The sequence below is a fragment of the Podarcis cretensis genome (assembly GCF_951804945.1).
Source record: "Podarcis cretensis genome assembly, chromosome: 13".
Classification (NCBI taxonomy): Eukaryota; Metazoa; Chordata; class Lepidosauria; order Squamata; family Lacertidae; genus Podarcis; species Podarcis cretensis.
The window spans coordinates 36,557,483-36,585,349 of NC_137182.1; the positions used below are offsets into that span (position 1 = coordinate 36,557,483).

The 27,867-nt window shown below is 48.0% G+C and overlaps 2 protein-coding genes across 5 annotated transcripts; one reads left to right on the top strand and one right to left on the bottom strand.

Annotated features, from left to right (window-relative positions):
- Nucleotides 1-379: 379 nt before the first annotated feature.
- TBC1D17 (TBC1 domain family member 17) lies at nucleotides 380-17,073 on the bottom strand. Of its 4 annotated transcripts, none has more exons than XM_079951477.1 (17): nucleotides 16,953-17,073; nucleotides 16,355-16,453; nucleotides 15,718-15,792; nucleotides 14,376-14,487; nucleotides 13,963-14,179; nucleotides 13,330-13,441; nucleotides 11,916-12,080; nucleotides 10,655-10,786; nucleotides 10,347-10,450; nucleotides 10,126-10,220; nucleotides 8,463-8,579; nucleotides 7,488-7,588; nucleotides 7,285-7,384; nucleotides 6,702-6,799; nucleotides 3,952-4,068; nucleotides 3,008-3,094; nucleotides 380-1,634 (listed from the first exon to the last, which is right to left on the bottom strand). In XM_079951477.1, the coding sequence occupies exons 1-17, from the start codon at nucleotides 16,968-16,970 to the stop codon at nucleotides 1,422-1,424; spliced, it is 1,962 nt and encodes a 653-aa protein (XP_079807603.1). In that variant the 5' UTR covers nucleotides 16,971-17,073; the 3' UTR covers nucleotides 380-1,421. The 4 variants fall into 4 exon arrangements, with proteins under 4 accessions (XP_079807603.1, XP_079807601.1, XP_079807604.1 ...); XM_079951475.1 differs by having other exon boundaries at nucleotides 16,900-17,034; XM_079951478.1 differs by lacking the exon at nucleotides 16,953-17,073 and adding an exon at nucleotides 16,900-16,949 and having other exon boundaries at nucleotides 13,963-14,176.
- Nucleotides 17,074-17,524: 451 nt separating this feature from the next.
- On the top strand, nucleotides 17,525-27,691 carry AKT1S1 (AKT1 substrate 1). Its single transcript, XM_079951479.1, is given in 6 exon segments — nucleotides 17,525-18,055; nucleotides 18,057-18,169; nucleotides 18,873-19,339; nucleotides 23,230-23,307; nucleotides 25,217-25,365; nucleotides 26,556-27,691. Coding segments are annotated over 6 exon segments (1,032 nt in total). The 5' UTR covers nucleotides 17,525-17,974; the 3' UTR covers nucleotides 26,700-27,691.
- Nucleotides 27,692-27,867: the final 176 nt, after the last annotated feature.

Genomic DNA, 27,867 nt, shown 5'->3' on the forward strand with positions numbered 1-27,867 from the left:
TAATCTCACACAGACTCTGTGGTTTTCTACATGCAATAAGACACAGGTGTACCCTAGCTGCAAGTAGGCAAAGCTATCGTGGGCTTCTCTTTTGGGTAGTCTAGGAATTCCAATTCTGGAAGGAGCAGCACTTTGATGATTGAGGGATCTTTGGGAGAACCAAGGGATCAAACTAGTTTTAAATAAGCAATGCAGGCGAAGGTAAGAGGAGTGCATATGCACTGTGGGAGACAGAGATCCGTGCAGCATAGCATTTTAGGAAGAAAGGGGAAACGGGTGTCAAACACTCCCACCCCTTCGTTCCCTCACACCTCTCAGCTCAGCCCCTCCAACATGAGCAGCTCGGAGTAGTTTTCCATCCAAGATACAGAAACACCAATGAGTGACACTACATTTTTAATGTTATGTTATAAAGGAAATGAAGGAGCCAAGGTAAGGGCTGAGAAGGATGCAGTTCAATAATCAGAAGTGGGGCATATGCAGACAAAGCATCGAACCCACATGCCCGCTAGGCTGGAGAGGCACAGAAGAACAAAATCAGAGATCCTTTCCCAACTATTGTCAGTTCATAAGCAACCCACTAAAAAAAGGAATGCGGCAAGTAGGGAGGGAGACAATCTTCCAGCCAAGGGAGGGAAGCACAAGGAGCTACGTCAACAGGAACTCCCTGGCAAAGGACCAAGGAACTAAGAGCCCTGCCTTGCAGCCTCCGCTGCCGTAACCACCGACTCCATGTTCTTCTCAGCGAAAACCAAGCCTCCCTCCACCAACTAGCCTCTTGCTAAGGATTCCTCATTTCCAGTTGCTCTGATCTGCTGCCCCTCATTTCCCTTTGCCAAAGAACTTGTGTTTCCTAGCTTTTGTGGGCTGAGGCACAGGTTTCATTAGCAACCGGAAACAGTAACAAAAATAATAATAAAGATGTCGCCATCAGATTGAGGCTTTGTAGACAAGCCTCAAATGCCACAGAGGGAGGTGCGCATGACATAGAAGCAAAACAGGTACGTCACGAAAAAAGGCAGCGGGAACGGAAGGGAGAATTTAGGAGACTCAACTGCAACACTTCAGAACCCAAAGTGGAAGAGAAAGGCATGGAGGCCTTCAACTTGCTCCTTTCTGTCTCTGCGCATCCCGGGAAGGAAGTAGACCTCAAAAGCGAGCCCTTCCGCATTCTAAGAGATGGCTGTGCCCCAGTGCATTGTGGGAAAGGCACACTGAGCACTGGGGAACTCTGGAAGAACACAGCCATTCCCAAGCCCTACTTGACTTTAGAGGTGGTGTTTGTTTGACTAATTAAACCCAGGGAGGAAAAAAACACACATCCCAAAGCCTCTCCTCTGCCTCCCTTCCCAGCCCTCACCCTTGTCTGGTTAAAGTGCTTGTGTTAAGAAGATGGTGGTGGTGGCAGCAACAACAGGTTTTCAAGGAGAGAGAGACTGCGAGGTGGAGGCCTCCTCAGTAGGCAGGATTTCGATGCTGCTGTCTGGCTGGCTTGGGGAAACACTGTCCGTCAGCTCCATCTCCTGGGCCTGGCTGGGTGACAGCGGCTGCGGGGAGCTGGCTGTGTCAGTGCTGGGAGTTGGAGATTTGCCCTCAGAGAGCCCCAGCAATTCCTGGACATTACGGGGTAAATCCTGGGAGAAAGGGAAAACAGAGATTTTATTTGTTAGGAAAAGTTATCCCCTCTGGCTCACACCCGATTCAAAAGCACACTGCCACAGTGGTGTGGCTCAGTTTCACACAGCTTCAGTGGCATATGAAGGCTGGGACCACGTGCAGACAGAAAACCCCCAAGTTCAATGACTGCCATCTCCAGCTGAAAGGATCAAATACGTAGCAAGAGAAAAGACCTCTGTCTGAGACCTTGGAGAACCACCAGCAAATGTGCCCTTAGAGCCGAATTCATGATTTTAGCTTCCTTTAATAAGATGTACAAAAAAGCAACAACAAAAAACAAACCCTTGAAGTGTGGCACATAAGAAGATTCCTGCGGGATCAAGACCAAATGTCAATCTAATCCAGGGTTCTTTATTGCCCAATGGCCAACCAGATGTTTCTGGCAACCCTCAAGCAGGGCCTGGAGGCAGCAGCCCTCTCCCCTGCAGGGTCGCCCAGCAACTGGTTTTCACGCTCCCTCTGAATGTGGAGGCTTCCCTTAGTCATCATGGCTCCTGGCCATGGTTGATAGAACCACTCTGCACCAGCCAGTGTGTAGGGTATCATCACCTCATCCTAGGGGCAGTGAATTCTGTAGATTACGTATGGTATGAAATGCCAAACTGCGTGTGTTTCCTGAGCAGTGTCTTCAGCACCCCAGCTTAAACTTCCAGCATGCAGATAACAGTGGGGAAAGTTAACAGGGGTCCAATACCCAGAGTCTATGTTCCAGTGGCAAACAACATTCTTTGGGTCTCCTCCCAAAACAGGGAAAACCCTCAAAAAACAACATCATAAGGACTGAGAATGCTCATCGGACACAGAATACTGACTTACTACTGGAGGGGTAGGGGAGGGATACCAGGGTGTGTGGCAATGGAGTACCCTGGGAAAGGGTATAGCTGGCTGGCTCCCTAGTCAGCAACACTCCAGGCAGCAAGCATTTTTGTTTGTAAGGAAAGATGACATGCATGGCATGGAGGGCCTACTGTGCTGAGTTTTGGGGCCTCCCATTTGGCAACCCTTATGGTTTAAATCTGCTCTCAGTAGCGCTATATTTTGAAGCCACAAGGGGAACCATCTGCATTTCCATTTTGCTTAATGTGTCTCCCTGAGCAAGCGAGATGCTTGCTACCTTGTTCACTCGCAGAAGCTTGCTAGCTAGATCATGATTATTTTATGTATCCGTTTTGCTATGAGGTGGCCAAGGGTAAGGATAGAGTACTGTTGGCTTGCCCAGGGTGTGCAGCATTAAGGAATGCTTAGAGGCTCCAGGCCTCCTCAGAGGATACCAAGGTACAGAGGTCTTCATTCATGCTGGACTGGGGGGCGGGGGGAGCGCAAGACTCACTGGAGTAGCTGCCAGCTGCCTGTAGATCGCCTCAGCCCGGCATAAGATGTCTTCCACACTCATCTTCATGGTAAGCTCATTGATGTGCTGTGAAAATGCAGACACAGAAATCAAAAAACTCAGAAGGCTAACTAGGAACAACAAAGAGGGGGGAAACACACAAAGAAATGCACTTTTTGAGAGAGAGGGGGGGGGGAGAGAGAGAGAGAGAGAGAGAGAGAGAGAGAGAGAGAGAAGGGCAGGTTGTGGCAAAGGGTTGATTATATATTTCTGGAAAATAGCTTCCGGTTATAATGCTGTAACTGGAAAAATACAAGCGGCATTAGTCAGGAATGTGCTATGCAAAGTGGACTGGGAAAGCCTTACAGAGGAAAGCCAGGTATATAGAAAGGCAAAGGGCCAAGCTCAAGATGCTCCTGGGGAAGACTGAGATCTGTGGGGGGAAAGATAAGCATTGCTCCTTAACCAAACAGATGGATCGTACTATGGCTCGTCTGCCACCTAAGCGTTCAGCAGGAACTTTGCAGTGTGGTGCAAAGGCAGAATGGAGCCAGGCCCAAGAAAACGAAGAGCTACGAGGAGGGGAGGAAGTGAGGAAGAATAAATGGGGCCCTTGTTTGTTTTGGCTTTTGAGCCTTCAGAGCAACCCTGACCATACTTTTCAGAAGCAGGTGTAGCGCATAAATCACCTTTTCCTTCTTTAAAGAAAACCACCTACGAATATTGCACGGCTTAATGTACTAGAGCAGGTATGGGGAACCTGCAGTCATCCAGATGTTGCTGAACCACAGCTCCCACTGCCCCCGACCACTGGTCAAGCTGGCTGGTGCTGATGGGAGTGGGAGTCCAGCAGCTACTGGAGGGCCACAGCTTCCCCATCTCTGTCCTAAGCCCACACAAGCCCCCACATGGCAAGAGTTAGGCCCCCAAGCTCCAGTGCTCACCTTCAGGATCTCATTGAAGCCAAAGCCAGAGTTCATGAGTGCCTGCCTCTCTGCATCCAGAATGCCACAAGCCACCAGCAGGTGGAAATTGGGGCAAGGCAGTCCCGTCCACAGCACCTGGGATCAGGGGGACAGACACACGGCATGGATTGAGGAAGCGCGCCATAACCCATTGTCAGGAGTGTTCTGTACCATACTGCCGGGTGTAATCCTCTGCTAATGTCTGGCTCTGCATTAGCCAGAGTGAATCTATTTCTAATGGGACGTGCTGCTTGTAGCTGTTGGTGGGCGACGTCCCCCAGAAGCTGGAAGTCATCCCTGATACGTATTGGCTGGCTAGAAGCCTGGTCATGTTGTGCCCTCGGACTAAGCCCCAGACAAGAACACAGCTCAGGTTAGAGTAAACCAGTTTTAGCAAGATGCTCACGCAGCACTCCTCCGTCAAAGAGAAAGAGGGACAATGAGATTTCTACGTCAGCTCCCTGATACGGATCTCCTGCAACCAAGTAAGCTGCAGCACTGCCTGCTTCATCTAGGGCAGGAATTAAGTGAAAAACAACATTTTGCTTTCCTTTTTTTTTGTTTCCTGAACACAACCTTGCATACTTAGTGACTTTTTTTAAAAGCCTAAGTATGTGGTTAAAATAACTAGGCTTGTTCTGATCTGGGGCGAAAGGGGAGGCATGGAACCTTTTTTAGAACTAGGTGGTTAGAAACTGAAAGCCGGAGGAGCTATAAATAACCCGGACCTCTACACCAAAGCAACTATTCCTCTTGGCTGTAGCAAGGCTCTGCAGATAAAGACATCTGATTTGTTTTAGGCTGTATTTACTAGTTCCAGTGGTAAAACTAGTTACTGGATAACCATCTGATCCAGTTTACCAGGTGATCTTTGGGGTTTGAGGGGAAGGAAGAGGGCAAAGGTTTTCCCAAGGAACCCATGGATGACGCAGCTGGGCTCTACAATCTGGACTGTCCAGCCACACACAAGCAACTCACAGGCACTCCCAAATATTCCTTCCAAGTTCTCAATATCATGCACCTATAGTGCTCACCCCTGGCAAGTGGCTGCAGCGCACAGTCCAGGTGGTCCTCCTAGAGATCCTGGGTGATATTTTGGGTGTGCCAAGGAGTACCTCTCAGCTTGCGTGCCACAAGCACTTCACCTCCATGCTCAAAGTGCAGATACAGAATGTGCCAGGCAGTTCTGTTCAGCTAAGCATAGACTGAGGAGACCAAGGGGCTCATGGAAAGCCAACATGCCCACAGAAGTAAACCCACCCAGTGATAACTAAGGGTTGCGTCTTATAGACAGGATCACAGGAAGCTGCCTTACACTGAGACAGACCATTTGTCCATCTACCTCAGTACTGTCTACACTGACTGGCAGAAGCTCTTTCAGGCAGGATTCTCTCCTAGTCTGACCTGGAGATTGAAGCTGGGACCTCCTGTGTGCAGAGCAGATGTTCTACCACTGAGCTATGGCCCTTCCCTGTATATATAGCCCAGCAGCTAGGGGATTGTGGTCAGGAGAAGTAAGAAGGATGCTGGCATCCCTGTGGAGCACTATGAGGATGCAGCCCTCAAGTGGCTTGTGGAAAGATTTGGCTGGAAGGCTTAGAATGCAGTTACTTTGCTGAAGCTTAATACATCCAGGCCTGGCCAGAACTTAGATGAAGACCACCTAGGAACTGTATATGACTGGGAAGGGGGAACCTGTGGCCCTCCAGATGTTGATAGACTACAGAGGAGGTTTTCAACCTTTTTGAGGGCCTGACTCCCTTGACCAACTACATCCTTTCTGCGGCACCCCTGTGGGGCTCAGGAGCCATTATGCCACCCCTTGCCTGCAGAGCCGACAGCCTTTCACCTTTTTTCAAACACCCTCCCTTGTGGAGTGCGGCCGCAGCCTCCTCTCCTTAGGAGCCCTCTGGGCAGCCGCAGCTGCTGCCCCTGGTCTCTGAGCTGCCCCTGCCCCAAAGAGAGGTAGCTCCTCACACTGCCCCACAGGGACCTGGGAAGCACCCCCTGGCCAGCCCCAGAAGCACCATTTGCCTGGGGAGCTTGTAGCCAGGGCTACTGCAATGAACAGATGTGCAAGCCTTTGGGTGGCAGACACAAGAGGGCATCAGAGGAGGGAGGGAAGGAAAAAGGGACAGAGGCCAGTGTTGCCTGCAGCACCCCTGACCGTCATTCACAGCACCCCAAGTTGCCACGGCACACTTGTTGAAAACCACTGGACAAGAGCCAGTGTGGTGTAGTGGTTAAGAGCGGTAGACTCGTAATCTGGGGAACCGGGTTCGCGTCTCCACTCCTCCACATGCAGCTGCTGGGTGACCTTGGGCCAGTCACACTTCTTTGAAGTCTCTCAGCCCCGCTCACCTCACAGAGTGTTTGTTGTGGGGGAGGAAGGGAAAGGAGAATGTTAGCCGCTTTGAGACTCCTTCGGGTAGTGATAAAGCGGGATATCAAATCCAAACTCTTCTTCTTCAGCTATAATGCCTTGCCATTAGCCAAACTGGCTGAGGCTGCATTCTTCAGAAAACATCCCTCCCTGCTGCCTTCTCTACTTTCAAACCCCAACACTGCAAACCAGAAGTCTGTTTATTCTCTTTCCTGTTCCCATTTTTCTTGCCTTTCCAGTGCTGAAATCCCATCATGACAATGTAACTTATGTTTTCCCCAGCCAGAGATCCTCTCCCCACATAAAACAAACAAAAACAAACCCGTTTCTCTTAATTCAGTCTCACCTCCCATAGCTGAAGAATTTCAGAGAAGGCAAATTCCCTCTTGAACCAGATCAAGATCCATCGGAAGCAGAAGCAGAAGGTGCCAGATTCCTTAGAGTCTGAGAGAAATAGCCAAGAAGGGCAGGAGGAGTCAGTAACAGATTGTTTTATACAATCAAGAATTCCAAAGCTTAAGAAACGCCTCACTTGCTTCGGTCTTTGCTTCCTTTAAGCTTTTGAAGGAATTAGCCAGAGACTAAATGAAAGAGCCCCAAAATAATTAACTGATCCCCTACCTACACCCTTTTATTGAAACCAGTCAAAATGAGACACAACTGTGGCAAGCTTTTGAGTTATCCAGAACTCTTCATCAGGGAAGATGTTATACAAAGCTGGGGAAGTGAAGAAAAATAAAAAGCAAAGAAAGTGGTGATTTTGTAGCCAAGAGCTCAGTTTGTGGACCTGAATAACTAGGAGCTCCAAATTCACCTGCTATATTTCATTATTAAAAACAAGCACCCACAATAGGAGACCTGTCCTTTCCAGACAACATATGTTAAAACCACCCAGATTTCAGCAGTCCCAGAACTAGACGCACAAGTACCTAGGAAGTCACAGAGTGGGGGGTCCAGCACCCTGAGGAGTAAATTGAGCTGAGACAGCTGTCGCTTCATGGACTCCTGGCTTTCTTCAAAATTGCGGTGCTGTGGGCAGAAAGTGAGAGTACATGGACAAGTTTATGGAAAGAAGGTGACATTTGGAACAGCTGCAAGGCCCTTTCTGTGCTCTCCCAGGCCATGTACTCACCACCAGCTCCATAAAACCACAGAAACACCAGAAGGCATCCACTTCATTCTGGGTGACGTAGAGAATGGGGGACAAGAGGTCACTCATGCCTTGGACGTAGCCTGTGCAAGGATGCAAAAGACATGAAGCCACTGGGTTTTACAACTGAAGCTGCAGGCCCATCAAGTTACTTTCTCTTCCTACTAGGGTGTTGCAGCATGACGGGATGAGAGATACAATTACGGGACTGGTGAGGGTTCAGAGCGCTAAGAGGACCCATAAAAGACTAGCTGGAGAAGTCTGCAGGGCTGTCTGCATTGTGAATACTTCTCAGCATGGAATTCAGTATCCCAAGTATTTCAGTTTTCATTTTCATGGGGGGAAATGAATACTAGAGTCAGGTTTCTAGTCCATGTGGCTGTGTGAAGCTTGAAAACAGGTGATGGGTTTATTTTAGCACAGAATACACACAGCAGTACTTGGGCCCAAGATCAAGAACAGGCAACTGTTGGGGTAGCCTAGACCATTAAGGGAACCATCCACAAAAGGCACTCTTACTGCAGACTAGCCTCCCCCAATCTGGTGAGCTACAGATGCTTTGGACTACAACTTCCATCAGCATAGCATGGCAGCGCCAGCTGAGGCTGATGGGAGTTGTGGTCCAAAATCTCTGGATTTGACTAGTGAGGGGTAGAAGGGAGCATAGCGGCATCTGAAACAGTACAAGTCCCTTGGGACACCATGGGAGATTCTGGAATGCATTCTGCTGCCACTTAGCATGACCGGATCAGAGATGGTACATACCACCTCCAACCTAGCAAAAGACTGCAACAGTCTTCCCTGTGCTGGTGCCCTCCAGAGATTTTGGATTCCAACTCTCCCCCTCCCCCACGGTAGTTAAGGGGCCCTCCTAGGCCAAGCAACCAAAGACTCCCAAACCTGAGCTGGTTCTACAATGGCGCACTGCTGGCGTTCCCTCCCCACCTCCAGACTCACCCAGGTCAAAGTTGTACATGCAGTACGTCATCAGCACATCATTCAGGAGTACTAGGCCAGGGTTCTCGCTGCCCTCATAGAATTTGTTGTTCCTATCCGTGCGGCTCACGTCTCTTTCTGCAAAGGCAGACATACACCCCCCAGGAATTATCCATAAAACTCGTTTATTGCCTTTCTGCCAAAGGCCACTCAAAGCGATGACGAATACAGGACAGTAATGAGGCAAATGAGTGAGAGAAAGTAGCAACACACAGCTGAGAGGAGCTGCAGAAGCACAACCACAGGAAAAGCTCCAGGGGCTCCCAGCTCAGTGGCAGAGCAAAGACTTTTTATGCAGAAAGCTCCAAGCTAAAGTCATGGTACTTCTCCTTAAAGGGGGGGGGGTTGCACACTTATGCCATGTTTTGAAAGTAAGACAGCTTGGCTGTCCTAACACCTTTATGGAAGTCTATGGAATGGTCACATTTGGAAAACTATGTGCAATTCTGCTAGGCCTGCCCCCACCCCAATGTGGTGGCTGATGCCTCATGGGGCAGAAGGCGGGGAGACCAACAGCAGGTGGAATCAGAGCCAATGAGAGCCAACTAATTCTGGGAAGACAGGAAGGTGCTTTATGCAGGGTCAGTCCACAGGTGCAGCTACCTACAGTGACTAGCAGCAGCCCTCCGTGGCTTCAGACCAAATTCTCTTCCAGCCCCATCTGGAGACACTGGGGATTGAACCTGGGACCTTCTGCATGCAAAACAGAGGCTCTGACTATTGTGCTATGACCTTTGCCCAGTCTAGTTTTGTCCCCATCCAGGGTGCTAGCTAAGGGCAGAATGAGTTTGGCAGGGCAGTGCTCCATTTGCCCCAAAGGAACAGCCTCCATTGCTAGTCCCGTCCTTTAAAAATATCTATTTTAGAAAAGGAAAAGGTGCAAAAAGCCAAGCAGCCAAAAAATAAAGGCACTCTAAGAGATGAGGCAAAAGTGTTTAGATCCATTTAGTTTAGAAAGAGATGATTGGGGCAAAACAGAAGTTTATAAAGTTATGAATTCTGTGGGGAGAGAGAGGAAAAGAGCGAGATTCTCCCCCTCCTCCCACAATCCTGGAATGCGAATGTCACTTAAATTGATTGGCAATCGATGCAGGATGGATAAAAGAAAATGGCTCTTCACACAATGCATAATTCATCCATGAATTTTACTGCCACAAGATGTGGTGCTGGCTGCTGGCTTAGATGGCATTGAAAGGAAGATAGATTCATAGAGCACGGGTTTTAATGCTCTCATTTATCAGCTAATAGCCACAACTGCTAAAGAGAACATCCTCAGAAGCAGTATATGCCCCTCTTGAATTCCTGTTGCTAGAGAGAACTGTTGCCTTCGCTTCCTGCTTGTGGGCTCTCTTAATGCATCTATCTGGCCGGCCACTGCTGGAAACAGGGTGACAAAAAACTAGGTAGCCCTTTGGACTGATCCAGCAGGTCTCTTGCATATGGACCACTTGTTACCACAGAGTGTTTTTATGATCACCAACCTCTTGCTGTGTGCACACAAGGCTGTGCTGTCAGGCAGGGGAAAGAGGACGAAAAACAAAAATGAAGCAAGGATATCTCTTGTGACAAAGAGGGGTGTTGAACTCCTAACAAATGAGGAACAATAGCCAGAACTTATACTGACCAATCAGGCTGCGGTAGCCACGTAGCAAGGAGTTCCGCTGTTCCTGTTCCTCACTGACCGACTTCCACTGTAGTTTCATGCGAAAGTACTCATCCCTGTGGACACACGTGGGAAGGAAGTTGTTAAGAGAGTTCAGAGGCTTAAATGCTGACTGATCACCTCCTTCCAAACCCCAGTTCCAGTACTCCTTTGGCTTCCCCATAACCCTGACCCAGACTTACGTTTTCCGCCTCACTTGTGCCTTGTTTTCTTCACTGGTGTTGTCCCATGAGTAATAGCCCAAAAGGCATTTCCAGGCTTCTTTGCGTGATGACATGTTGAGACCCTGGAAGAGGAGCATGGGGGAGGGGGGAGAAGGTGAATTAGGCCAAGTGTCAAAGAACGACACTAAGATGTTGGGAAGGAAACCAACACGGCCCCACGCTGCATTTATCCCTGGCCTGACAAGCAGCCACTCGTGCTTCTGCACAGACCCCCAATTCCCCCTGCAACCAAGGGCCTCTTGCCCTCTCCTCCCCACAGGCCTCACCCCAGCAAAGATCCTTCTGCGCAAGGCAACGGGGTCCCTCACACGCCCATCTGGTTCCAAGTGCTGCTCCCATTCCTGCTCCGAGACAGGAGCCTCCCGCTGGACAGACGGACGCTCTCCTAGCCGTGCCTGCTGCCGGGGCAGAAAAGAGGAAGGAACTTAAAAAGAAGTGTCAAGGAAAGACACCTCCCAAGGGGTATGGAGACAATAAAGGGGTGACTAGTGAGGGAGAGGGGACCTCTCTTTTATGTTGATGCATGCCTGCCTGCTGAAAAATCCCTGCACCGTTGGAAGGATTGGAATAAACTTTCTAGGGTGCCTGTCTACGTTTGGGTCTAGACCAGTGGTTCCTAAATGGTGGGATCCACGGAACCCAGGGAGTCTGCAAAACCTACCCAGGGGGTCCGTGGCACATAATAAAACAACTACCATAACGCAACAAAAACTACCACAGAGAGATCAGAATTTTCAAAAGTGGTGGTCCATGGCTTGGCTTTTGAAAAGCAGGGTGTCCACAGCACTTAGCTAATTGGGAAGAACTGGTCTAGAAGACAAGCAGAAAGCATTTCAGATTGGTGCATGCTGTGGAGGAAGATCAGCAACAGTGGAAAGTTTACTTTTACAAGTTTGCCCACTCTTACTGATCCTCTTGCCTTAGATTCCCCAATAAGCTTCTGCAGAACGTGAGGGTTCCAAGAACACATGGGTTGATATCAGAGCATTTTTGAAGCCACAGTCTTGGTTCTCTAGCCCTCAGGAATTACCTCGTCAGTCGCATGTATATTCATGGAAGCTCAAGGCCCTGGATTCTGCTCCAAGGAAGAATGAGGTCAACAGAGGCCTCGCTCCACGCACAAACCATTTAGATGAGGCTAACTGCTTCAACCACCAAGCCTGCCTTGTAATGTTGTAGTGTGATGGTGGTGGGTTTGGGGTGAGCATGATGCAAATCTCCTTAGGCCTCTGTGTGAATGGATTGCTTGGTCCTCGCTCAATGGAAAGGGCTTTCTTGCACAGGGACTCATGTCCACCCTTCCAACTCTCTGGCATTCACCCCCATTTCCTTGCTCACACTTCCCCCACAACCACCAAATAGTCACCTCTGGTGCAATCATAAGCAAGTAGGTGTGAGCGGGTGGCTGGGAGTAAAAGAAGATGGCCAAAGATTATCTCAGCCTACAGAAAAGCACACACAAACACTGGGTGCCATTCCTCTCCCCCTCCACCGCCCCACAGTGGAGCTACCTGTTCCAACACTCACACAGGTGATAACTTCAAAGCCTGTCTCATCCTCAACATTGGCAGCAGCTGGGTCGCCATGGGAATGCTGGATGACGCCGTCCTCATGGTGCAGAGCCCCACGGAAGAAGTTGGTGACTTTGGAGAAGCCACCGAACGTGGCAGCATAAGGATCTTGCAGGAACCGCTAGGGAAAGAGAAGGTGGCTTAAAAAAGAAGAAGCCACATGTCACCTTTGGCTTGCTGCTCAATTCTAGGATTGCTGAATTAAGATTCAACTTGGGTTTCACAGCTCTGCATCAATAATCAATATTCCAGATACAAAACACACACCAACTTTTTACCATCATTGCCTTTCTGTATATGTATGTATGTATGTATGTGTATGTATGTGTATATATATATATGTGTGTGTGTGTGTGCGCGCGCGCGTGCGCGCGTGTGTGTGTGTGTGTGTATATATATATATATATATATATATATATATATATATATATATAAAACCAAACTTAAAACCATGGAGAGACCTGGTCTGCATAGAGACATTGGATTCTTATATCATTATACATGATAAAGCTATTTTTAGCCATCTCACCCCTTGCTTTTTCCTGTAAGACCAATTGCAGTCGTCAACAGTCATCAACAGGTTTGCCACACCTATCAGCCAATCACCCACTCCCACCACCCTTCTGAATAATACCTCTCCCCACCCTCTCACTATATATAAGGGTCTGGTGACTTCTGTTTCAGTGTATCTAAAGAAGTGTGCATGCACACTAAAGCTCATACTTACATAATAAACTTAGTTGGTCTCTAAGGTGCTACTGGAAAGAATTTTTTTATATTGTTTCAACTACGGCAGACCAACAAGGCTACCTACCTGTAACTTGTACTAATATAATTCATTCAAGGAAACCCAGGAGCCCATGTTCCCATAACTCCCTGCTCTAACCAGTGTCAGCACCTACAACAGACAAGTCTCCCTGTTTATAGGTTTTGTCCCTTCCCACATAATCCCACTGCCACAAGTCTTTAGATTTCTCCCACAGAACCAGGCCACACAAACACAGCCTCTCTGCATTCTAATCCTCTAGAACAGTGGTTCCCAATTTGTGGTCTGCGGACCCCCGACCAGGAGGTCCATGGCACATATCCATCCTGTTTTGGGGAGTCGTGCTCTCATGCGGGTCACATGACTCATGCAGGAGCATGGCCTGGAAGACATGCGTCTCTGTTTTTTGCACTGGGACATGTTGGAGGGTATGGTGGCGCCATTCACATAACAAAACTACCACAGAGATATCAACATTTTCAGAAGTAGGGGGTTCCATGACTTGGCTTTTCAAAAACAGAGGGTCTGCAGTACTTTGCTAATTGGGAACTACTTAACTAGAACTTAAGTCACAGTTGCAGGGCATTTTGGAGAAGGGCCTCACCGACACAAGGTTGGAAGAGCTGTCATCGAAGAGTTGAAGCTCATCGAAGGAGTGGGAGAGGGCGTACGAATCATGTGTGTAAACCAAGTAGAGGCGGGAATCTTTGGGGGAGCTGCAAGGTGAGAAGAGAAACCAGAGTGAGTTTATTGCTTTCCAGAAACTGTTAGGTTATCTGAAGGACCACTGGCAACTGGACAAGCTGCAAAATTAGCGAAATCAGAGGCCCTCCTTTTGGGTCCATGAGTGAATGAGCACCATGGGCAGGGCCTTTTCAGTGATGGCTCTGCACCTATCACATCCCCTTCCTAAGGATGGCCTCATCATTGTTGCTTTTAAAAAGCAATTGTGAAAACATTTTACGCCAGTCTGAGTCCAACTAATTTACTGTGATGGTGTTTTTAGTTCAGAACTGAATATTGTATATATTATTTTTCTTCTTTATTTTGCAGTGCTGGGGAAAGTGCTTCCTGCATCCAAGTTCGTGCAAACTGACTGCCTCAATCCTGAGTAATGCAGCCCAGAAGTTGAAGGCTAGTCGGGCAGCGCCTTCCACATCTGACTTAAGAGCTTTCTCTTTACTTCCTCCGCTTTATCTTTTGAACAAATAAGGTACCCGGCACCACCCTCACTCACGTGGCTAAGATAACGTATTTGCAGAGGGCCTTGAGCAGGGCTTTGGTGCCTCCACGGTGGAAATGCAGGGCTTGAATGGAGATGCCATCTTTGGTGATGAAGATGAGGTATGACCAGCCCAAACCTGGCTTGCTCTTGCGGATGGATTTCAGCTCAGACAAGCTGAGGGAGAAGGCCCACTGACCACGTGGGACCGGAGATTTGGGCCCGGAAGCTGCTGGAGAGGGGAAAGCCAAGCACAAATATAAAAGGAATGATGTCAAGAGAACCAGAAAAGAATATACCACATTTGCCGGCTACCTCTTCTCCCCTACCTCCATCCTGTATCCCTTGTTGCATCTTTACCAGCAATCCCTGTATTATGCCACTTAAGTATACCAAGGGGCAAACATCCCTGTCCTCTTTTTGATTACCATTTGTTTCCTCTTGAGCCCGAGCCCGGGTCCCCACTGTACTGATCACAGCCCAGTCCGGTTCATACCCCGGATCAAAGATTTCTTCTTCGGTCTGGCAGCCCACTGGGTCCTGGAAAATGGAAAGAGAGATCAGGGCTTTCAGAAGCTACCCAATTCCTTATATTTCATCATGATCTTCAAGGAGGTGCTCACACAAATTAAGAATTCAATGGAATACACGTTGAACTCTTGGTCTCACTGAGAGGAATTTGAGTGTGGAAGGTGTGGAAGAACAGACTCCTCTTCAAACAGAAGTACATTCCTGTCTTTATGAACATTAACAGACCTGAAATTGCCCTGCTCCCTTTCTGCATCACAATGGAGGGGCTACTTCCTAGGATGAGAAATAAAGGAGAACTCACAGGATTCGCTAAACACAGTCCTCCTTGTTAGGGAAAAAAAATAATGCACTGTTATATGTAAAGAGAATGGGAAACAGTATAGAAGATCATTCCCCATCCTGAATAAAACCATAAATGAGCATCTAAAGATATAAGCGCTTCCCTAGGGTGTTCCTGTCTTAAAACATAAGAATCAGTAATACTTTGCATATAGAAAGTCTCAGTCCCTGGCATTTCCAATTAAAGAGATCTAGTGCAGGAGGACTGAGAAAGATCTCCGTCTGATGCTTTGGAGAGTCACCACCAATTGTAGTGGGCAGCCCTGAGCCAGTTGTTTGACTCAATATAAAGCAGTTTCAAATGTCCAACATTTCTGCTGGTTTAACTATATCACAGGATACTTTTTCTGTGCTACCATTTCCAGGACTGGCTCTGATCAGCAGAGGAGGAAAAGATGGCATCCTTTCTAGAAAATAGAACAGCAGAGAACTGGCATATCCTCATCACTTCATTCTCCATGATCCTCCTAGAGAGGGGGTGGGGAGGAGAAAGCAAGGAATAGACCCCTGTGTGGAAATCATAAAGTAGTAAAGGCACATTCCTGAATAACATTTGCAGCTTTGTGTCCTGGTTAATGGGAATGAAGCCCAGAACAGCTATCTAACTACACCAACTCAAATGGTGGGGAAGTCCCAGCAGCTGCTCCACAGTCCTACAGCTCTTTCCCCCAGAAACCAATTTAAAAATCTACCATTTTTGAGAGGCTATGGCAATGCGATATGAAAAGAACAAGGAAACTAAAGCACCAGTTCCCAATACAGGCAAAACTTTTTAATGAATCACTAGTCTAAATAATGTTTTATTTAGACGATGTTTCATTACTTAAGTTATTAGAACACAATGTGATGAAGATTTAATATACCAGTAGAAGTTTATACCAGCAAGAAAGAGGGCCTCACCTTCTTGGTATATGTGATCTGAGCAGCATCTGATGACTCTTCTATGGGTGTCCATTGTAGCAAAGTATCTGAGCCCTGAATAAAAGGAGAAAGACAGTCTCATGAGAGAGTCATAAAAAAGATATCCATAACTGCGTACACACACTTTACTAAAATAATCCAGATGCTGTAACAAGGCAATCTGAATTTGATCATCTAGATGATATAAGTTTAAGGAAAGTCAAACAGCATTACTGATTCTCCAAGCCTCAGGGAAGAATAAGAAACTATGTTAAGCACTAAGGATTGCCACCTCTGTATACCTCTTCCTTCTCCTACGAAAGTGACTCATCCCCAATTAGTGGAAAATCTGTTCAAGCCTACACCCACTCTGTATTCCAAGATGTCACCAGGTACTGCCTACACCTTTTCACAATGTCACCAGGCACAGCTTACAGTTTTTCAAGCCTACTACTGAAATCACGAGCGCTAGGAACAGTCTTTAAAATCAAAGCCCGCTGTACTCAGAATGCTGAAATCTATACCGACCAAATTCTACCACCCCACACCACATGTACTGACCTTTTTCCTATCTTGGGTGCAAAAACCCTTCCCTCATCCCTTTTCCAACCCCAACCTGTATCCCACCTCAACCAACCTTCTCGATTATGCGGATAACCCCCGGAATCAGGGAGTCCTGGTCTGGATGACGCTTTGCGCTGGTGTGTAAATAGACACCATCCTTCTCAAATGCAACCTGGAGGAGGACAGGAAAAAAACATTAGGTCAGCACAGGAAGCAGGTTCACTGGCATCCCCACCCACCTCTGTAGAATGCAGCTGGGGAAGGGAAGCCCTGCCTCAAACTAAGGCTGCTGGAACATACTTTATGGCCCCCTCAATAACACTAAAGTCAGAGGAAGGGCGAATTTATGAAGACAGTGCAAGGGCCTTTTAGGAACTTCCACCCAGGAATGGGGTCAGATTCCGCTTCTCCCCACTAACTTATCCAGCTGAGGGGACGAGAGAGCCGCTCTACCAACCTCCCACTGCTCTCAAGAGGAGGAAAGAGACCCTCCCGCTCCGCTCCTGGGGGACAAATGTGAGCTCTCCGAGAGAGGGGAAACCCAACCCTCCCCCCAAGCCTCCCCTTCTCCGAGGAGCCTGGCCAGCCCTGCCCCACTGCGGGGAAGGCCTCCCTCACCCTGCAGCCCCCTAACTCCATTCTCCCTGACAGCCACTTCCGGAAAAACAAACCGTAATTTCCTGCTCCATTTGCTCCACCCTCTTCGTTAGGCCGCTTCCCACCCACCCCGGCCGCCATCCTTGTTTCTGGCAGAAAGCGCCTCAGCAAGAAACGCTTACGGGCGCCACGTCCGCGGACGCTTCTGCCGCCATCTTGGTAGAGGGCAAGGTCGCCGAGAGCCGCCGCTTTGAGATCTTTCCCCTCTGTGGGCAAAGTGCACCAATCGGATTATACCACAAACACTGACGGGAAGGAAAGTTCATGCGTTCAGAATGGAAATGTGCTTTTATGTTTAAATGCGGGGTGTGAACACTTTAGAACCAAACCGCAATCAGAAAAAAACAATTAACGCCACAGCGTATGAAAGACAAGAGGGAGGGAGGAGAGGAAAGTGGACGCACCCGCCATCTTTATATAGGGCAAAGGACTACAGCGGGAGGGGCAACCGCTTCCTACCGTCGCCTTTATCGAGGAGGCGAAGGCCATTTACGCTAGAGATAGGAAAAGGGTAGAGCGACGCACACTGTTGGCGATGGTTCACCCACTTCCGGGCCAAACCGGAAGTGCTCCGTGAACGGAATCTCCCCGCGCGAAGTGCAGATTCTGCCCCGAAGGCACCAAGCTGAAAAGCGCCCCAGAAAAAAAGGATGGGCGGCTTTCCCGTTATTAATGGCCGTTCAGGCCTGAGTGAAGTTAAATGGCAGCGCCGTTTTCGCCAGGGGGCAGCGCCGAGCCTCCTCCTCCTCCTCCATCCTTGCACGGAGCGCCTCGAAGCCCCCGGTCCACTTTTAGGAAGGGCGCTCTCGGCTGCGGCCCTTACCTGAGAGCAACCCCCTCCCCCCTGAGCGCGGCAGAGACTGCCTGAGGAGAAGGCGCCTTCCGCAGCCCCGGGCGGGGCCAGCCCCTCGCTCTCCGGCCTCCATCTTTGAATCGGGCATGAAAAAACCCCTCAGGCCCTTAAAAGGGAGGGAGGGGCGCTGCGCTCTTTTAGCTCCGCCATCTTCGTAACGGGAAACGTGCGGGCGCCTCTCTCATGCCTTGTGAGGGCAGAGGGAGTGGGCGGGGCCTCCGGGGGGAGGAGGAGGAGGAGGCGGTTGTTGTTTGGAGGAGGAGGGGGCCCCATAAGTGTCTTGGGGAGGGTCAAAGGTGAGAGGTCAGGGTTCCGAGTGGTGGCCCCCGAGGGGGGTGGGGAGGCTTCGGCGGAGGAAGAACTGAGAGGCGCTGGCAGGTAATGCAACCCTTTCCCACCTCCCTCTGGAGCCCTTCTTGGAAGGGGAGGGGGGAAGGTGTTTGTGTCTGACCCCCCTTCTTCTTCCTCCTCCCCCCGTTAGCGTTGTTTGTCTGGAGATATTGTGATCTGCCGCCCCCGCCCTCAAAGGGATGGACGTGCGTTTTGCCGTATTGCTGGAGCAGAACCCAGGAGTCCTGGCTCCCTGTTTCCATCCCTCACTGCGACCCGTTAGAAAGGACCCCACTGTCTATTACCCACCCCCCCAAAAAGAGAGCCCCGGGGTCTGGGTAGGGGTAGCTTTTCTGATTGCCCTTTTCTGGGGACCCTGGAGACGTTGCTTCTTGACCCTCCCTGCTTAAATGTGCTAGTTTGCCTTCCCAATGGCAAAAGTTTGCCCATGATAGATTAAGCAGCAGTTCTCTTTAATAAGAATGATTCTTGTTTCGATACAAATGCTTACAGAAATAGTTGGTAGCAGGTGCTGCTTTAGAAGAGGCATTATATGCAATTCTCTTCAAATATGGTCCATGCGTGTGGTCCAAAGGAAAGGTCGTTGGGTTGCCTCTCAAGTACTGTTTCATCCACATAACTTAAGCCAATTTAATACATATTTCAGTCAACTAAAGCCCTTAACGTTTGCCCAGCTGCTATTTCCATAACATTAATGTGTGTACCCCTTCTCTTTTTTGTTTGCCTGTAGGATGACGAACATGGCAGATAACCACAAGGAGAGCTGGGCGGCCCTGGTTGCTGCAGCAGAACAGTACCGGCGTCAGACAGGCAATGAGATAGTGCTGCTCACCGCCTTCAGGGCCCCACCCCCTGGTGGCTTCAGCTACGCACAGCATGGAAGTGGGGCTCTGGCTGATGCCGTTCAACGCTACCTCGAAGATATCGCGGTGGTTCACAAGACCACCGCCTTTACCTATGCTGCCCGTCCTCCTTCTGCCCCCCGCCCAGGTCCCACCAACGGGTCTTACTCCAGGAGCTGCCCCTCTACCAATGCCTCAGATGAGCCTGCCCCACACAGGACACCTACCCCCCAGGGGCCCTTGCCCCAGGCTTCTGGAGGCCAGGAGCACGAAGAGGAAGACGATGAAGGAGACAGGAATACATTGACAGAATTGGAGCAGCCAGGTGGGAGAGAGCATCCCAGTGACACCACTGGTACGTCTGTGTGCAGTCGGTGGTTTGTTTGTGGGGAAAAAAATATTTATCTCGGCTTTCCTTAAAATGCTTACAGTGGCTGATAGTAGCATCATTGCAATGCTGTATAATCACTAAAAATGGGGAGTGATAGGCAACATCTTAACAAATAAAGCAAAAAGTCACAGCAGCCAGAAGTAAATTCATTAAAGCAACATTCACACCATACGTTTAAATCACAATGATACCATTGAAACAGTTGTGGCTTCCCTCAAAGAATTATGGGAGCTGTAGTTTGTTAAGGGTGCTGAGAGTTGTTGGGAGACCCCACTCCTCCCCCAGAGCTTAAAAATCTTAGTGGTTTAAGAATCAATCCCTCTTCCCAGGGACCTCTGAATTATAGGTCTGTGAGAAGAGGAGGGGTTTCTTAACAACTCTCAGTTGTTACCCTTAAGCTCCCTTTAGTATTGCAGTGCTTTAAATATATGGTGTGAATGTGTCCTACATTATTCCTGCCTCCCAGGAGCTGCTGCCAGGACTCTCCCTTCTCAAGTAGCCTGGAGCATTCTCTGCTGTGGATGTGTCCCCAGAGGAAACCACCAGACCTCTTTCAATTCAGGAAGGCAAGCTTTGCAGCACTAACGCTCAGCTGAATCAGTCTGCATAGGATAATGCTTGGTTTAAAGCCATTATTATTATTATTTCACCCTCAACAAGGGTTTGTTCCATGCATGAGGTTTATCCATAGCAATATCAAGATTTCCTTTTGTGGAAAACAGCTGAAAGTGTGCCTTTAACTCCTAGAAACTTGGTGTTTCTTTCTTCACTGCAAAATCCTGAGTATTTTGCCTGTTCTGGTCAGGATGCACTAGTTTTGTTCAGAGCACAGATAATAAACAGAGATAATGAGCTGAAATTTTGGTGTGGCTTTCTCATTGAATCTGCTTCTTCCAAAGTAATGCTTTCTTCACTCCTGTTGGATGTTTCCTGACACCTAGCACGCAGTAGTTGCGTCTCAAGCTCTACAAGTATTTGTAGGGTGCTGCTTTTGCCAGCTGAATAGGAGATGCCCCTTTCTCAGAAACTCAACTTTGGATTATGCTCTTTTCCCAGATCAGAATCCATATCCAGGCACATAGCACATCACCATCCTTGCCTTCCCAAAGGGGAGAGGAGCTCTTCACCATTTTAGCAATACTTGAAAGTATAATTTTCGACTCTTTAAATCTGCCCCCTAAAGAGTTGCAATATAGCCCCAAGCTCACAACCTAGAAACAAAAGTGTTTCAAATGGTGTTTATGGTGATAGAACTTGCGGAATTGACCACTTTCGTGGGAATGGTGGTTTGATAACAGAAAAAGACCCTGTGTGAGAGACAGGGAAGGGAAGATCTCTCAGGGTGGGAGCCTGGGAGATGAATGGGATGCTCCCAGGTGAAAGCTGGGAGGGTCCACCCGCTATTGTGTGACACAAGGGTTAAGATCTACCCCTGACAGAGGGCTGTGTATTCCCACCCACCCACTGCCTTTCGCTTTTTCTTTTTTACTATTTAGAACAGTTTGTTTTTTATTGTATTGTATGCTGAAAAGTTTCGATAAAAAAATTAAAAACCAAAAACACACCACCTGCCAATACCCATTGATAGCTTTATCCTCCATGAATTTGTCTAAGCCCCTTTTAAAGATGTTAAAGTTTGGTGCCACTATTAACATCCTGCAATAGTGAATCCCATCGTTTAAACTATGTGCTGGTCCAGTTGCCGTCCCAGAAAACTGGACTGCTGATGTACATTGCGATCAGATTTTATCGCAGAAAAATACGATTTTCGTGTAACGTTGCTTCTGTGCCACTTAAGGAGATGTAGCAAAACTGGCTGTCAGGTTTCCAGGCTCTGTCCCAGCTCCCATTTTAGCTTATATTTTGATGTGGAAATAATGAGAAATGCGGTATTTTTCAGAGACTGAACACAAATGCTTTGTCCTTTAATCTGTACCTCTTGGCACAGAAAAAAAACAACCCCTCTCCCACCCTTTCCCTCTGGTATGTTCTTAAATCAGAAATGCTTTTTAAAAATAAAAAAATCACCTCCTCATCTGGTGAGGATTTCCACGCAGGTATATGATGTTAAAATTGGCTACCGGCCCAGGTGGCTTTAAAATAGACAGACTAGCAAAAATGAATAGATCGATTAATAAATGTTGGAGATGCGATAAGATGAAGGGCACTCTATACCATATGTGGTGGACATGTTCAGAGATCAAAAAATTCTGGGAAATGATCCATGAAGAAATTAAAAAATTAATAAAGGTTTCATATAACAAAAGGGTAGAAGCATACTTATTAGGAATTTTGAGTAAGGATATCCCGAAAGATAAAATTAACATATTCCTATACCCAAAAACAGGGACGCAGGTGGCGCTGTGGGTTAAAGCCTCAGCGCCTAGGACTTGCCGATCGAAAGGTCGGCGGTTCGAATCCCTACGGCGGGGTGCGCTCCCGCTGCTCGGTCCCAGCGCCTGCCAACCTAGCAGTTCGAAAGCACCTCCGGGTGCAAGTAGATAAATAGGGACCGCTTACCAGCGGGAAGGTAAACGGCGTTTCCGTGTGCGGCTCTGGCTCTGGCTCTGGCCAGAGCAGCGATGTCACGCTGGCCACGTGACCCGGAAGTGTCTCCGGACAGCGCTGGCCCCTGGCCTCTTGAGTGAGATGGGCGCACAACCCCAGAGTCTGTCAAGACTGGCCCGTACGGGCAGGGGTACCTTTACCTTTACCTTATACCCAAAAACAGCAGCGAGAATGCTGGTGGCCAGTTACTGGAAAGGAAATAACATCCCAACAAAAAGGGAATGGTTAAGTAAACTATGTATCTGGAGTTAGCAAAATTGACGGATATAATAAGGCATAAATCTAAAACTATGGTACAGAAACAATGGGAATGCTTAAATGAATATTTATGCAAACAGGGATCAAACACGAAAGTTTGGTTGTGCTTAGAATACTGAGAATACCTTGTGAAGAATACTGAGAATACAAAGATTAGATGGACTACAAAAGAATTTAAGGAAAGGAAGTGACTGAAGAACAGATGTAAAGGTGAATTAGATAACCAAGAGACGTGTGGTGAATGCGGTGGAAGTCTTTTATAATATTTTAACTAGGATTTAAATATTGTAATGTTTGAAGTATGAATTTGGAATAATTGATTATGAAAAGTATTTTTTCTCTTCATTCTTTTTCTTGTTTCTTTTATCTTTTATCTTTTGTCTTTCTTCTTTTCTAGTCTGCATTCTGGAAAATTGTGTAGACAAAATGTTTTTATGTATGGTTATGTATTGTTCTATTTCTTTTTATTTGTTTTTTGGTAACATTTAATAAAATTTAATTAAAAAATGAAAAAATGAAAGAGGATTGTACAGATTCATGGAGGAGAGGGCTCTCAATGGCTATGATCCATGCTGTCTATTCTCTGCCTCCGCAGCTGGAGATAATAATGCTTCTGAAAACCAGTTGCTGGAAACCACCATGTGGGAGTCCTCTCCTGTGCTTGTAGGTTTCCCACAAGGCATCTGGTTGGCCACTCTTGGGAGCAGAATGCTGGGTTAGAGGAGCCATTGACCTGATCAAATGGGTTCTTAGTTTTTAAAGTTGCCACAGGAAGGGGAAGACGCTTTGCTTACAGTTGCCACTTGCATCTCTCAGTTGAGAGATGGAACATGAAGCAAAATATAGCTGTACCTAACTAGTGAGGGATCCCAGTATAATTGGGGGTTGGGGGGGGGTTCTCCAGACGTAACTGTGTGGATCGCTCAATAAGCAGTCCCAGAACGGCTACTTCTCATGTTCAAATAGGGGGTCCCTGTGCATACAACTCAGCGAGATCTAATTCTGTTTTGTTTTTAATTCACTTCCAGGTTTGTTTGTGATGGACGAGGATTCTCCAAGCCAGGAATATGAGCCTTTCTTCGACTCTGATCTGGAGAGCACTGACGGTGAGCGGCAGCTGAATCTCCCACTTTTTTTTTTAAGTCTCTTCACTCCCTCTGCCAGCTTCCCACAATGTACGTACTATGTTGACTGCAAATGTGGAAGAAGCCAAGATACTGCTGATTGCATTAGGTAAAGGGACCCCTGACCATTAGGACCAGTCGTGGCCGACTCTGGGGTTGCGGTGCTCACCTCGCTTTATTGGCCGAGGGAGCCGGCGTACAGCTTCCAGGTCATGTGGCCAGCATGACTGAGCCGCTTCTGGCGAACCAGAGCAGTGCACGGAAATGCCGTTTACCTTCCCGCCGGAGCGGTACCTATTTATCTACTTGCACTTTGAGGTGCTTTCGAACTGCTAGGTTGGCAGGAGCTGGGACCAAACAACAGGAGCTCACCCCGTCACGGGGATTCGAACCACCGACCCTCTGATCAGCAAGTCCTAGGCTCTGTGGTTTAACCCACAGCGCCACCCACGTCCCTGCTGATTGCATTAGGCCTGGATTCATTCAAGACTTTATAGGTATCTTGAGGGAGCAACTTTTCCCACATCCCCTCTCTGTTTGTCAGGATCTTCCTTGTGGGGCATCAGAGAGGATCAGCAGTCAGAGAAGTGAAGTGGTGAGAGTGTACCAGAGAAACTTGGGTTTTAATCCCTGCTTGGCCCTGAAGCTCGCTGGGTGACCTTGGGCCAGGCTAGCCTACCTAACAAGGTGGTCTATGAGGATAAAAGAGGTGACCCTCCCCCAGTCCCCACACTTGCTGCTTTGAGCGGCTTGGAGGAAGGAAACAATAGATGTGAACAATGGGTACAAGGAGTAGGGCTCTGTTGCTTCATACATTCATTAACTTTTTTTATTCTACCAGGGTTTTGAAGGGAGGTGGCAGCAGAAGTTATGTGCATCCTAATGACAAACGAATTGCCTTTCCCAGCCAAATGTCCCCATAGTCCTTTTGTTCTACCTCTAGCAAAGTCAAAGCAGATGTCTCTGGAAAGCTTGCAAGTGGGCAGACCACCTCCTGATAACTTGGCTCCAAATATCACATATCTCTTAAGATGTAGCACCCGGCAACAGACCTGGAGATACTGCCTTGGAACATGGAAGCTCCATGTTCATCTTACAAACTGTAAGGCAAGCCGGGAAGAGTCTGTCTAAAAAACCTTGCAAAATGGCTTTTAGAGATGCATCTAATTTTGCTGTCCCAGTGAGGTAGGGAAAAGAGATCAGCAAATATGTTGGGCTGTTCTGACAAGAGCCTCAGGCCATTGGGAACCACTTGATCTAGTAATTGCAAGAACTGGTGGGCAAAGGAAAGGAGTAACATTTAGGAGATTTTTTCTTGGTTGAACACTTCCGGAAGGGAGCCTGGCACTCTTTTGTTACTGCTAAATTTACAAAAGATAAGGGAGGCATCTCAGGGACTTTATACAGTAGAAAGGAGACATTTGCTTGAAATGTGCATGCCTGGCTTCCTCTAGTGGAGTTTCTCTTCAGGCCTCTCCCGGCCAAAACTGAACCTACCTTCTCATGCTATGTGCATGCTATGTCAGCAAAAGCCGGAGGTTTCATGGGGTGCTGCAAAACAACATCACTCGTCTGTAAAAAAACATACAACCTTTTCATTGCAGTGTTGGGTCCTTAGCTGTTGTTGGACTACAACTCCCATCATCCCCAGCTAACAGGACCAGTGGTCAGGGATTATGGGAGTTGTAGTCCAACAACAGCTGAGGATCCAAGTTTGAGAGGCACTGCCTTAGTGAGTTTTAGGAATTTGGAATAAATGGAAGCATAGTTCCTGTGAGAGTGATGTTATCCCTCCCTCCTGTAGCTAGGAGGATACTTTCTGATGGTTCATTTCTTTTTATTTCCTTCCTTCCTTCTGACCCATTTTTCTCCCCCCATTTCTCTCTCCCAGATGGGAGTCTAAGTGAGGAGGCTCCTGGCCAGGCAGCCCCTCCACCCCTCAGCCATCAGTATGCCAAGTCCTTACCTGTCTCAGTGCCTATCTGGGGCTTCAAGGAGCAACGGCAAGAGATGCGATCCTCTGATGAAGAGAACAGCAAGGTGGGTAGGAACTGAGAATGTGTGTTAGAAAGGCAGATATATATTTTTTTTGGGGGGGGGTACACTCCAGAGCTCTCTCCCTTCCTTTTTAAGACAGGTGTGTAGGGTTCGGCTGGTGGGTAAGCTCCAGAAAAACACATCTTCCAGCAGGGTGGTAGGGTCGCTGCTGGAAAGATGCTGGGGCCACATTTGCAAAAAGTTCAACCCCCCCAGTTCCTACAGGTGTCACTGTAGCTTTTGTAAGTGGCTGGGGCTGCACATATCCTGTGGCTGCAGCTTGAATGCACAGAAACGAATGTCGATTGCGTTAAATCAGCAGGCAAGGAGTCTCAGCTTTACTTTGCTTTCTTTAAAAATCAAGTTCTTACGATTGCAAATATAGGCTTTGAATGTGTGTGGCCAGCGGGATAAAAGTCAGAAGTGAGCGAGGTGAGGCCTGTAAGTGCTCCACAGCCCTTTCGCCCTCCTCATGATTTTGGCAGACAATTGTGTGATGTGTACTTTACGCGGAAATCAGCAATGGTGTTTTTTTTAATGGTGCTTGAGCAAAGGATAATGCCTGAGACCGGTTTGATGGAGAAGAGGGAGACTTAGGGGGCGGCCTGGGTGCTGGAGCCGCTTGCAACTAGTGTGAGCCAGAAAGCAAAGTAGGTGAAGGATCTCAAGGAAGGGGGTGTATCTTGGGTTACGAAAAAGGCCAAATGGCTTCCACTAGGAGTTGGCCATTTAGTGTCACTAGTCCCATGCTTTGGAACACAAAAAACAACAAAAAACCCCTGTTAACTTTCAGGTGTTTCTGGAATACATTCTTATACCACCAGGCCTATATGGTGGCTTAAAGCATCCTTGATTGACCTGTTATTTTTTAAATGGTGCTTAATTTTGTCATGCACTGCCCTGATGCCTTTATATTGTTCTGCGTTATAAGCATTGACAACAGAGAAGAAAAGAAATACACCGAGTCTCAATTTGGAGTTGTATGTCTTAGAGTAGAATGCATAGACTTTGGAAGTTGGGTGGCAGAACCTCCAGACTCCCAGTGGGTGCTTCTGTCGAAAAGCTCTTCTAGGTAGAGATCTGAATTTAGATGTAGGATGGGAGTGATCTAGTTTTGGTGACTTACGTAATAATTTAAAACAAATAACGAAGACTTCTCCACCTGACTTACCCTCCCTTGCTCCTCAATACAGCATTCGTCCCCCGACCTGGAGAAAATTGCTGCCAGCATGCGAGCTCTGGTGCTGAGGGTGTCAGATGGCACAGAGATGTTTGGGGACCTGCCTCGGCCACGCCTCAACACGAGCGACTTCCAGAAACTACAGCGGAAATACTAATGGATCTGGTGGCCCTTTGTCCTGCCCCTTCCTCTGTTTGTGCCCTTTTATTTCTCCCCCCCCCCACATTCAAATCGGTGGACAGGGTTGGAAGCTCCCCTCAAGCCATACAACTCGAATTCCCACCCCTCTCTTTTCCCACCCTAACCTTCCTGAGCTCCCACAAGCTTTAAATTAAAGTGATGACCTCAATCTCCACACTACAGCTGGCGTGGAGGGTCCAATTGTCTCCTCTCCACGCCAGAAATTCTGTCCCACTTTCCCCTTCTATCCTATCTAATTGAAGAGGTACAGTTGTTGTTGTTTTTCTGAGAGGGGTCCCTGACACATAGAAGAGGGAAATGGAACACTACGGACGGATACTGACAACAAATACACCCCCATATCTGTTCTTGCCACCACCATCAACCCTTCCAGTCTACCCCAGCATCTGGCTGCGGTGGGTTCCCTTCCTTAGTTCCCCAAGCCCCCCCTTTTTTTCTTTCTTCCTCCCAAAATAAGTGTCTTAAAATATCCTTTGCACATAAGCTGGGTTTGTCTATACACTTGACCTAACTGACCCTTTGTAGAGCAGGGCAGCAGTGGTGGGGGAAGGAATCCTGTCGTTTTCTGCTTGCCCCACCTCCCCCTCCCCCACTTTCCCCATGCATAGCTCTCTCCCAATTTCCAGGAGCGGTACTTCAGGGTCCTTTTTTCCCTCTTGGGGGGAGGGGTGGTGCAAAAGTGAGGCTGCTCTCATGGCAGGCGGGATGTAAAAGCGGCTCTAGGAGTCACCTACACCCCTCCGTTTATCTTCCACCCACCCCCTCGCTGCCCCAGCATAATACTTTTGTATCAGATTTTTCAAGGGCGCTTTGTGGCCCTGGCCCTCTATTTTTGTCCAAAGATGATTGGTGAATTGGAAGGGAGAGGATGTATTTTTTTCTCCTTCCTGCAAACCTACAAGCCAATAATAATAATAATAATAATTAAAAAAAGCTGTCTTTTACCAACTCTTTTGCTGTATTGTCTGATTGACAGGAAGTGAGTTAGAAGGGGGGGGGGTTTACATCTCCAGAAAGGTGGTGGGATGGCAGGCCTTTGTGGAAGACCTCTTCCTGTACCACCGGCTACCTTCATCCAGACCTGTGAGCGGAGCAAAACAGGAGGGGGAGAAACATGCCCCATT